At 40.2% G+C, this 10,685-nt stretch overlaps 1 protein-coding gene and 1 long non-coding RNA gene across 2 annotated transcripts in view; both read right to left on the bottom strand.

Moving 5' to 3' along the window:
- Window positions 1-970: 970 nt before the first annotated feature.
- LOC146449739 (A disintegrin and metalloproteinase with thrombospondin motifs 6-like) overlaps window positions 971-10,685 on the bottom strand; it is a 17,465-nt gene continuing 7,750 nt past the window's right edge. The window contains exons 9-22 of the mRNA XM_085101292.1: window positions 10,382-10,508; window positions 9,572-9,674; window positions 8,075-8,215; window positions 7,120-7,279; window positions 6,377-6,481; window positions 5,696-5,814; window positions 4,759-4,828; window positions 4,228-4,312; window positions 3,662-3,777; window positions 2,903-3,026; window positions 2,125-2,214; window positions 1,681-1,850; window positions 1,358-1,511; window positions 971-1,201 (exon numbers count right to left, since the gene is read on the bottom strand). Coding sequence (XP_084957418.1) covers window positions 1,071-1,201; window positions 1,358-1,511; window positions 1,681-1,850; window positions 2,125-2,214; window positions 2,903-3,026; window positions 3,662-3,777; window positions 4,228-4,312; window positions 4,759-4,828; window positions 5,696-5,814; window positions 6,377-6,481; window positions 7,120-7,279; window positions 8,075-8,215; window positions 9,572-9,674; window positions 10,382-10,508 — 1,695 coding nt within the window. The 3' untranslated portion in view covers window positions 971-1,070. The remainder of the gene's footprint in view (window positions 1,202-1,357; window positions 1,512-1,680; window positions 1,851-2,124; window positions 2,215-2,902; window positions 3,027-3,661; window positions 3,778-4,227; window positions 4,313-4,758; window positions 4,829-5,695; window positions 5,815-6,376; window positions 6,482-7,119; window positions 7,280-8,074; window positions 8,216-9,571; window positions 9,675-10,381; window positions 10,509-10,685) is intronic.
- On the bottom strand, window positions 8,611-9,038 carry LOC146449740 (uncharacterized). The gene is made up of 2 exons (XR_014860698.1): window positions 8,706-9,038; window positions 8,611-8,669 (listed from the first exon to the last, which is right to left on the bottom strand). It is a non-coding gene; the product is annotated as an uncharacterized LOC146449740 (long non-coding RNA).

The following is a 10,685-nucleotide window of genomic DNA, read 5'->3' as shown; positions in this document are numbered from 1 at the left end:
AAGGGTAACAGTAAAACATTAAGGTATTTGGAGCCAAACTAGAACTTCGCTTTCTGTAAACCCAAGTAGCAAAATGGTTGTGGCAAAAAAATATCGTAATGTAATTAACAAATGATGGTGGATGGTAAATTTGAAGTTTGTTCGTGAAATAATAAAAAAAGATGTAGTATCAAGAATGCCCCAGCTTGGGACTACCTGTGTTGGGTGTTAAGCCGTGATATATTTAAGAAAAAAACGTCTATTGAATCACTTATACTAGAGGTCATTTTTAAAAGACTGGAAAGAAAGTTATCCCAACATTACACTGGGCGCTTTGTTGAAAGATTACCGTGTCGACAATAACGTTGTTTATTACCATATAGCGCGCATATTATTCATTGTAATTATGAGAACGAGATTGATACAGAAAAGATAAGTGTTCATCTTACCACAGGTGTGAGACAAAGAGTCGAATCGAACCCATGCCCTTCCGAACACAGGTCAGATGCTCTAACCACTGAGCTTCAAGTGAATCGATCACCGTTCGGATATGTTCGGAGAACCTTCAGAAATTGTCGGACATTCTTCGTGAATTTATTTTTGTTGTTGTTGTTGTTCCGAAAAATGTGGAAGACATCGAAAGACGCACGGATATAGTTGTTTTTCTTTTGAAATTGCCGTCAGCATCAGGTGGGATGCTTTGGGAGAATAGAAGGCCTGATGAATCAGACACGAATGTACCGCTTGAATGGCAACTAAAGTGGACCAAATTTAACTCTTAAACAATTCTTAGCAATTGAAAAGCTTTATTGAAACTACATTTAATTAGTCACCATTTTTCAGCATGTTATTTCGCAAGTGTTATTTCTCTGAGACAACTAGGTACCCCTCGAAGCTGAGTTTTTAATCTTATTTTATAATATATATTAGTTTTCGCAAGAGACCTCATAGTCTCTTTGTTTTCGTTGTTCTGTTGTTGTTATTATCTTTGTTTTTGTTTTGTTATGTTGATTTTTCTGGCAATGCAACGTGCGTTCTACTGTATGACAAATAAAATATCAACTGAAACTGGAATTCTGGCATAGCGTGACCTATTGTGGTCTACATGGTTGTACATTGCAGCTTCTGGTTTTCGCGGGCTTTTCCTCAGTTGCACACGCGCTGAAACTGGCTGGAGTCTTGTCATCAGACCTCACGCACCACACGTCACGTGTTTGATGGCCTATGGGAAAATCGATGTATGAATAGTACGGAAATTTGATTATGATAACCGAGCTGCGTACGTGTCAGGACCGGTCAGTTTGGAAAGTGCGAATTTGCATACGAGGAAATATGGATAAGTATGAGGTGAGGCCTTTATCTTTTAATTCTCACTCACCTGCTAAACAAGAAGCTGAGCAGACACTCCAATCTGTGGTTTCCCACTCAAAGGAAACGCTACCTTCATCAGAGGTCTCATTTGAAAACAGCGGCCTGAAGTATTGATAACGCACTCCTTTGGTTCCTTGGCGGCCATGGCCAGTTCTTATCAACTGAAAATTAGCACAAAAAAAACCCCTAAGATTCTTTTCTGATGACTTTAGCTGATACTTTAGCGTTAGCGTGTGTAGTCACTGTTAACTGTTAAAATCGTAAGTTAAACTAAAAAGTTGACACGAGTTAAACATGAGCAGTCTCGATTAGCTATAATAACTAACTTACCACCACCCTGAGAGGAGCAGTTGTTGGACCGAGTATGTCAAGTCCGTCAGCGGAGGAAGGACTGGGATTATAGCGGGTGATCCTTGATCCCGCAGCGTAAAACACCTTCCCCTTTTTACTGGTAAGATGGTTCCCTTTTGACAAGAAACGACCGGCAGAGTTTTGAAGACCTACGTAGTGAGAAAACAAATCAATAAACGAAAACCGAAAGGACGAAGGTAAATGTGAAGGAGAACTAGCCAAAAAATGAAGGAAGGACAAAGAGGAAGAAGAAAGGAAGAAAGTGAAAGAAAAGAGGGAAGAAAATGAGGAGTCGATAAGGATGTCAAAACGTGGTTTTATATAAACGATTAACTTTATTAAAGAAAACAGTTAGAGGCTTCTCATATTTTGTCACCGTTAACTCTTTAATCAGTTACTGTTGACGTTAAAATTCATACTAACCGATTGTATTATGTGTATTTTGCATTTCTTTAAACATTGCTTTTAAAGTTCCAGTGGGAATTTCCACAATCAGGCGCGCGTTTTTTGGTCCTGAATGAAAGAAAGGTAGAAACGTATCAACAAAAGAACTGAACCGTTGAAAAACACTTCTTCGCCGCACCTATTATTCTTCTACTCGAAACAGTTAAACGGGAATAACAGTTGACCCTGGAACAAGACAGGAAGCAAGACGACGTCAACCCTAAACTCCCATTACATCAACGTGTATACTCTCCTCGCCATCATCCATATTATTTCTTTTGGTGTTAGTTGGGAGAATTTGTTTGAATATAAAGAAAATTTTACTTTCGGTGATCATTTCATATAGCGACTGTAGTTAAAGTAGTGATTCTAACTCGGCCGGCTGAACGTTTGACGTCATCAGTTACACACCGTAAACTTTTTCGAACTCGCCACAGGTTCCGCTGATCATTTAAGAAATCTCTAAATAGAAGAAAGACCCTCGCAGTCTCTATGTACGACAACCAACACCAACACTTCTTGAACCATTTACGGTGTGATTTTTTTCTGTGCATTCTATTACAGGAAAAATAAAGCAACAACACAAACAGAAAAGTAGGTGTGTCACCGGATAAAGGGAGGGGATGAAGGAGGTAATATAGTCCTCCCCAGTCCCTTTACGACTGTCTTTTTACCTTTTTATAAAGAGACTTAATTGGGGTGAGCAGCTTTCTTGCATTGCCTTAACGTTAAACCTATAGGCGTCAAGTAAACTCACCTAGTTTATTCCACTGTTTGGTAAAATTTCCCACCACGCGCGCACACGTGGTGCCATTTCCGTTGCACACTTGACATCTGTCAAACCTCGCACCAGACCTCAGTTCATGATCGCAGCCCACGGGCTAAAAAAGTAACACACGCTTGTCTTACTGAAACACATCGCATGTAATACACTTATGGGTTTGTGCTGTAGCAAAAAATCTATTTTAAGAACGAAAAAATTGCGTTATACGCGCGTGACGCGCAGGCGTGTAAATGGTCAGGATTCCACCCGTTCAAAATGGCGCAGGGAAAATGTCCTCTGTGGACACATTTAAGGACTTACACCCTCACAACGAAAAGGTAACAATTGAAAGAAGATAGGGAAAGTTGGAATAAAACATGATCAAAAAGGTTCCAAATCGGTGGCGCTGCGTGCGTTGCTACAGTTAAATGAATGAAAAAAAGCCTACACTTTTTGGACTTTACCGAACTGGACTTTCCCTTCTGTTTTCCAGATAAAGTAGTAGTCCCACAGAAATGTTCGTGTATCCGCGCGGGTTTATGACGTGGAGGGTGGCACATGGATTTTTGTGGACCCCACGCATAAGATCTCTATCCCCAATTATGGCTCCTTCTAAAAACCCAATAAAATAATGAAACAAGCGACAGATGTCTTGAACAAATTTCCAACTAATTGGACACGAAAACTGAGTGCGGAATTTTTAAGGAAATACTATGGTGAGCAAAATATAGGTTATCACGTTTTCTGTATTACCTGACACACGCCCTGGATGCAAACATTAAGTCCATATTTTGAGCATCGTGTTCCGTCGTCAACTTGCTTAGATTGTTTCCATCTTCGCTTGGAGCGACAGTAAAGTCCGCAAGGATCTTAAAGAAAATATTGAATCATGAAAAGCATATTAGTCAGTAAGGTGAAGGTGGACATCTGGGAGGAGGGGCAAATTATCCAGTCCCTTGAATGTCCGTTTTTACGTATTTGCGATCCCTAACTTTTATTTCTGACTTTTATATAATGTTATCTCGACAAGAAATTTTCATTTTCTACGTTTGGAAACTCGCAACTCGCGCAACACGCAACTCGTAACTCGTTGCCCGCAATTCTACAACTCGTAAATTATCCAGTCCCGTATGGAAATAGACTTAGTGATCGTGAATGGAGAGGTGGGCAGGTGAATATCAAAACAGAAATGACCTTTTTAATAACGCCTAATTGACCATAGTTGGAAACGTTTCTTTAAGTTCAAGGCAAGACGAGCTTGAAAACGAGACTCGTTTTGTTTGAAATGAGACATTCGAACAAGATCGACATTGGCTTACCTGATCGGAAGATCACTGCCTTGAGCCCAGCCTTCCTCTGTCGACATTGGAGATCCCTGTGAGAAGTCACGCGGCGTGGACATGGCTGCAAGAGAAGACTGATTTAAGTTTGCAAGAACACTTTTGAAACCTCAGATAACTCTGCTACTCGAAATCATCTATGATCATACGACAATCTTCACTATGACATGTAAAACTGACTGCATTATTCAACTGCAACAAAACTTGAATGAAACAGGATTCATAGAGAAGCAACTTTTACTCAACGAAGCAAAGCAAGAGCATTAGGCTAGTTATTAAACATTAATGCCGATTAATTCATTGGTCATTACTATCACACGTTACAAAAGCTTTGTTGCTAACAGTTTTTATTGAACCTGATAAGTATTCAGGTACAAACTCTTCTTTGTAAAGTTGTTGACAGACATCTGCACGACAGAAATAGAAAGAGCTCTTGTGGGTGCAAGGTAAACTTTATCAGGGGTTGTTTTTCTTACAATCCCATCAAACTCAATTGAAAAGACTACTAACTTGGGGTGAACAAATTCTCCATTCCTTGATTGCCTCGTCAGGACACGCATCCTGTACACTGTCTTGTTTACTGTTGGTGAAACAAACATAAAATGCTTAGTTGTTGACGCTTAGTCCAGCAAATTAAATTAGGACTGACTACAGCTCGATTAACTCTTTGTTTATTCGTGTAATGATTAACTGGGTACGGTTGAAAATTTGGTGTTGCGTGCTTTGAAGAAAACGATTGACGACGCTTGATTGTATGTCTTGTTGGTGCATACAACTTTTTTTCGCTTACGAAGGTTCTCAAACATTGTCTCTATTCCATTTACCCAAGTTAACCTGGTTAAAGTTGTAGCCTTGCCCCCTTTAAAATTTAAAAGTGACAGAAGAAAACTACAGAGCAGCATGTTGAAATGGCTTGGGATAAACACTCAACCGACTCTACAAATTTTCTATTCAAGCGTCAGCAAAGTGACGGACTATGGAAAATCATCAACTTGAAACAACAACTTTATGAAGAATTTAATCCTCTGAATTAAATAGTTTTCCCGCAATTAGATTTTACGCTGCATTTGCTCTTTCCTCCACAAATATAAACCGAGGACAATGCATACAGGAAACTGGTGACGAGCCTGCAAACGCGGCTTAGGCTGTCTGACACGTTTGGTTAGTCAGTGTTAGATTGGTTGGGGTTTCACTAAGAGAACAGACGCGAAACCGATTATTTCTCAGACGAGAGCCTAGTTCGAGAATACAGATAATCATCAACTAAAAACAAGGTCACGATGAGATATAAAAAAAATACATATATTGATGGAAATTATTACTGCCACGCTGTTGGTGTTCGCTAACCTCCTACCTTCACCTCAGACTCTGCTCTGAGTGGACCAGCTACGCAAGACACAAGCAAACTCACGTGGGTACGCAGGTGCACAATGAAACGATCACTTACTTGGCACAAATTTTATTTCTGTGCTGTACTCCTCCACCACAGCTTCGAGAACAAGATGACCACTTATTATCGTTTACTGCTTTGACATCACGTGACACACAAGATCCTCTGATACACCACTGATACAAAAGAAGCAAAAGCTATTTTTAACTGTGGACTTGTCGGCTCTCCAACTAATAAGAATAAGTTTATTCATATTGGGCAAGGTAAGACCACACTACGACCCTAAGTGGTCCATACGGTAGGAGCTTAATCCGGTTTCTGTAGTATTGTCCCCTGCATGGGGCGCAAGTCCATTGCCGGCGGGGTTATCCCCAGCCGTATGTCGCAGGCACTCATTTAAACACCTGGATCAAGAGATAAAATATGGAAATGAAACAACACGGCAATGTACAGACCAACCTAACCTTAGCCTGCGTAGCAGTCGTAATCGGGAGAGGGAGAGGGGAGGGAGAAAAAGTGAGAGAAAAAAGGAGGACTCTCAGTTATTTTTCTCGCTCGTACTCCCCTCCCTCTGCTTCCCCTTTCCCGATTACCACTACATCACTGCACCTCTCTCTACCCTCTCACTCATTTTGGGTGGGGTTCCTATTTCCTTGCTTCTTGTCCTTATTTTCTACAAGAATCAGTTCAAACAGTCGTGAGAATATCATATTTTTGCCTTTTGAAGTAGCATCGCACCTTATCAGTATTAACTCCACCACAGCTCGTGCCATCAGCCACTCGTGTATCACCAGAGACTACAAAACCACTGTCATCCTCACACCACAGAGACGTGCAATTTTCCTGTTGTCAAAAAGCGAATACAATTTCTCATAATATTTTATAATATATATAAATCAGCAATCAGAATAAAAAGTACCACAAAAGGTCAAATTAAAATGCGCTTTGCTTAGAAAATTATAACGAAACAAGAAGAAATCATGGATGAACAAGGATGGTTGGGATTATTAGAAAGATTACGAGGGAAATTAGATGACGAACATCCACGAGTTTTCGACGCTAGTCATTTTACATATTTGAGAGATTGCTTTCTGAAAAAAAAAACGGTAGTGGAAAAATGAGAAAATGGAATAAGAGAAGGAGGAGGAAAAAGTTGATTTTTCTAGAAAAGACCGTGGCCGGAAAAAATTCAAAAGATTCATCAAAGAAATTAAAAAAGGTCTCAAAACCTCGCAGAGAGGAGCCCGACTTCTTCGAACTGAGACAGAGACAGTCATTAACAATGTTTCGTTTTTTAAAAAAGGAGGGTGCAAATAACCGAAGAACGTAAGTATAATAAATAGATATATACTTTTAATATATACTTCAAGGAAACGGACTTTTTAATTTTGCCGGGAAACGGTGGAGATGCACAAATATTAAAGTGCCCAGGTACTGTTCTTCAAACAAATTCACAATTTAGACGTTGACATGTTACCTACCCTTAGATTTTGTCTTAAAGCGTGCTTGAATTTTTTCCCAAACCTGTCCCTGCATTGCTGGTCGCTATCAATGATCTCTCCTGGAAGCTTGTCTCTGTTCTCTGGAGAAAGAGTTGGCGCGTGCGCAGAAGGGGGATCATCAAGACACCAGGAGTGGTTCCTGAAAACAAACGTAAAGCGATGAAAACACGTGGCGCGATAGTACACATCCTCGTATCCAGTTCCTATGATGTTTACGCCAGCAGTTGAATAAGGCGGCTCTTGGGGATGGAACAGAGCGCCCATCTCTCGCTATCGCTTTACATCCATCTGCCATGCGCTCGTTTTCGTAGGCTTTTGTGCGCTCTCAAAACGTTTACTGATCGTCTTTCACTAAAGGTTGCATTTAAAATGTAGTAAACAGAATTGTTTCATTTGCTTGATCAAATCATCATGTTGTTCTCGAACGAAAATCGAAAAAAGTTCCCTATTAATTTTTCCTCCCCGCGTTGGAGGTGTATATCAGTACCAAATTTCACTTACGGTTGGCTACAATATTGCACAAGACGGAAGACTTGGGATAGTAGGGTTGTGACGTCAAAACAGGAACGCTAGTCTCGCGATTTCTCTATTCCTCAGTTGTTTTTCTTGTGCACAGGAAGAAAACTGTGTGGACGAAAACATGAATGAGTTTGTTGAATGAAACAATTGAGGAATAGAGAAACCACGAGACTAAGCGTAATCATATGGACGTCACATTCCTATTATTGCATCATTAACATTTGATCAAGCAAGAAACTACGTACAAGTGCCCAGAAAAACAATCTAAAACAGCATGCAATAAAATGTAACTAACGAATTCCCACGGAGTAATAGCACATGACTTTTACAACGAGTAGTAGAAAAATCAAGAAAGAAAATTCTGACTTGTAAAGGAATTGTGAATCATGTACTCATGCATTCGCTCATAACTTACCCTGTGTTCAAAAACTCTTGGATTTTGTTTCTGTTGCAAGATGACCAGAGGTAACTTGATGGATCCCTTGTTTTCTCAGAAGACATGATGAACTTCCTGTTTGGACAGTCTGTACTTCCACCATCGTGAGGTAATCCCAAGCTGTATTACGGACACAACCAAGAGAAAAATGAACTTTACTTGTTAGCAGCATATATCGTGGAACATCAACGCTGTAAACGCCTTGGCCTGTTAAAATATTATAGTAACTTAGCAAGACTTAAAAGTAGTTTTACCTGTGTCGAAACTAATTACAATTAAGGACAACACTAACCCGCAAGTAGCTAGAGCTAATCTAGGCGGGTAGTGAGAAGACTAATTTATAAGAATTAATTACAGTTTACAGAAATCTATATTACAATTTGTCAGTGAGCCATACAAACATTGAAAAAAAAAAAAAAAAAAAGAAAAGAAAATAAGTGAACATATGAAGAAAAAGAAATATAAATTGTTATACTCTAAATAGCTTGATTTAAGGAGGCTCGAGGCAGCCTCCCTGGACCCAGGCTGAAATTTTGGAAATCACAATCTCGCACACAAAACAAACCTCGATCCCCTCCCCCCCCCCCCCCCCCCACTTCCACACACACACACACACACCACATCATCACCTCAACACACGATCAAAGTTAATTCTCCCATCGGCCTCCAAGCAACAGCCACCACCACAGCAACGGAAACGCACAGCCTCCCATTCCAAACACCGTCGACCATCCCGAAATCCAGCCAGACACTCCACGACGAAACTCTAGGGATTCAAACCACCCAATCCAGACAACCTGCAGGCGAAATAAAAAAAAATCCGCAAGAGCGCCCTCGAGCAAACAATGAATCAACTCCCACCGGGTGACCCCGCCCATTCCAGCACTTCTCACCAACATCTCTGGCAAAACAAAACCTGACACCCCGTCCCCTCCGCCAAAAGGTCATCATTGTTTTCCTATCCTTTCTCATTGGTTAAAGAAACTCGCGCCACTTTCTCAACCAATCAAAAGTGACAATAAAGCACGTGTTTTCCCTAACGCGCTTGACACCATGTACTATACTTTAATTTGTTACGAGTTCTGATAAGTTCATTCTGTCGTTTACTTTCAGAACACTGTGATTACTTTGGTTTTGGTTTTATGGTCAGTCAGGTGACAGGGGAAAACTCGCATGTTATTGGCAACCGTATTGAACAGAATCTTAACATCAGCGCCATTACTCAAGGCTTTATTGATCGCCAACATTCAAATTACACAAACTCTAAGTGGGGAGCCCCCTGCTCCTCCCTCCTGGTTGGGCCTGAACCACGCTAACAGCGATCTTTTTATCTTAACGAACAACAAATTTCCAGACCAGCAAAGCTGAATAGTCAACGTGCATAAATTGGTATGAAGATTTAAGAAATACGTGCAAATGAGTTAAAAGAGACACTTGCCTGCTGGTGCCGGTTAAAACATACGTATTTATGCTTACTTGTGCCCTATCCCATGTGCAATGTACCAGGCGGTTTCAAATCCAACATCAGTAACAGCAGTTCCAGAAACCCTGCGACACAAGGTGTTGGCGCTGCTTTTTCCTGAATGAAAAAAGTCAAGTAAAATTGTAAATCCACTACAAGCTACCGTAATTAACCACACGTCTTAGCAAAACCGCAAACATCCAATATCCGTACCTCTGACTGGTTCAAATTCTGTCAGTTGGTCAATAACAGTTGTCTGGGTAGCGTATTATGTCAGACTGTGGTCAGGAGGATTACTTTTTCATTTTTTTTAAGTTACTAATTTTTAGAATCATAAAAAAAATCAAGCTATCAATTAAAATCATTCCTTAACTTTTTGGGGTTATTATTTACGAGAGCTTTAAGTTAAAGATAGGCCGATACGAGTTTTAGTCAAATCGATCCGATACCAGTACGATAAAAACACTCCTCATAGTCCATAAACATTAAACATAAACACAGCCTTAACAACAGTGTTTCAATCTCAATTTTGTGATACTTCAAAGTGCAACAGCACATACAAAAACTGAAAAATATGGGTTTTCGGCACCAAAACAACTTTCAAATATTCAAGCGAGCGGTCACGTGAACAGTGTCGAAAGGAATCGGAACAGCCGATATTTCAAGCAAGTATCGATATTTTTCAAGGAAACTTCAGTATCGATGACATCGAGTACTTGTTACCGATTTCGGCTCATCCTTATTTTGAGTAATTCATGTTTTCTCCCTCTCACCCCATCTTCCCGCAAAACACTTCTATATCTTTAGCTTGCAGATCAACTTACCCCCTGTATCCCCCTCTGAGATGAACGTAAACACATCAAAAACGTCCTCATTCCTGTTTTGTTGTGCTGCCCATCTGATCATCTTTATAAGCTTCCTTTGATTGGAGTCAGATGGCGCAATATTCAGCTAAAACAAATATTTAACAATTACCCCACGAGATCAAGCAGCAAGTGAATGTACCGCTTTTGCTAGAGAGAATCCTGGGTTTTAAAGAAATCTCGTGGGATTGTTTGAGCAGTTTTCAACTGAGCGTCTTAATACGAAAACAAGAGTAGTTATTCTAGCCAATAATAAGAGAGAATC

The sequence above is a fragment of the Pavona decussata genome, unplaced genomic scaffold (genome assembly GCF_977016875.1).
Source record: "Pavona decussata unplaced genomic scaffold, jaPavDecu1.1 SCAFFOLD_602, whole genome shotgun sequence".
In the NCBI taxonomy this organism is placed as follows: domain Eukaryota; kingdom Metazoa; phylum Cnidaria; class Anthozoa; order Scleractinia; family Agariciidae; genus Pavona; species Pavona decussata.
The sequence above is the reverse complement of the archived record's forward strand: the minus strand, read 5'-3'. Positions and strand labels throughout refer to the sequence as shown.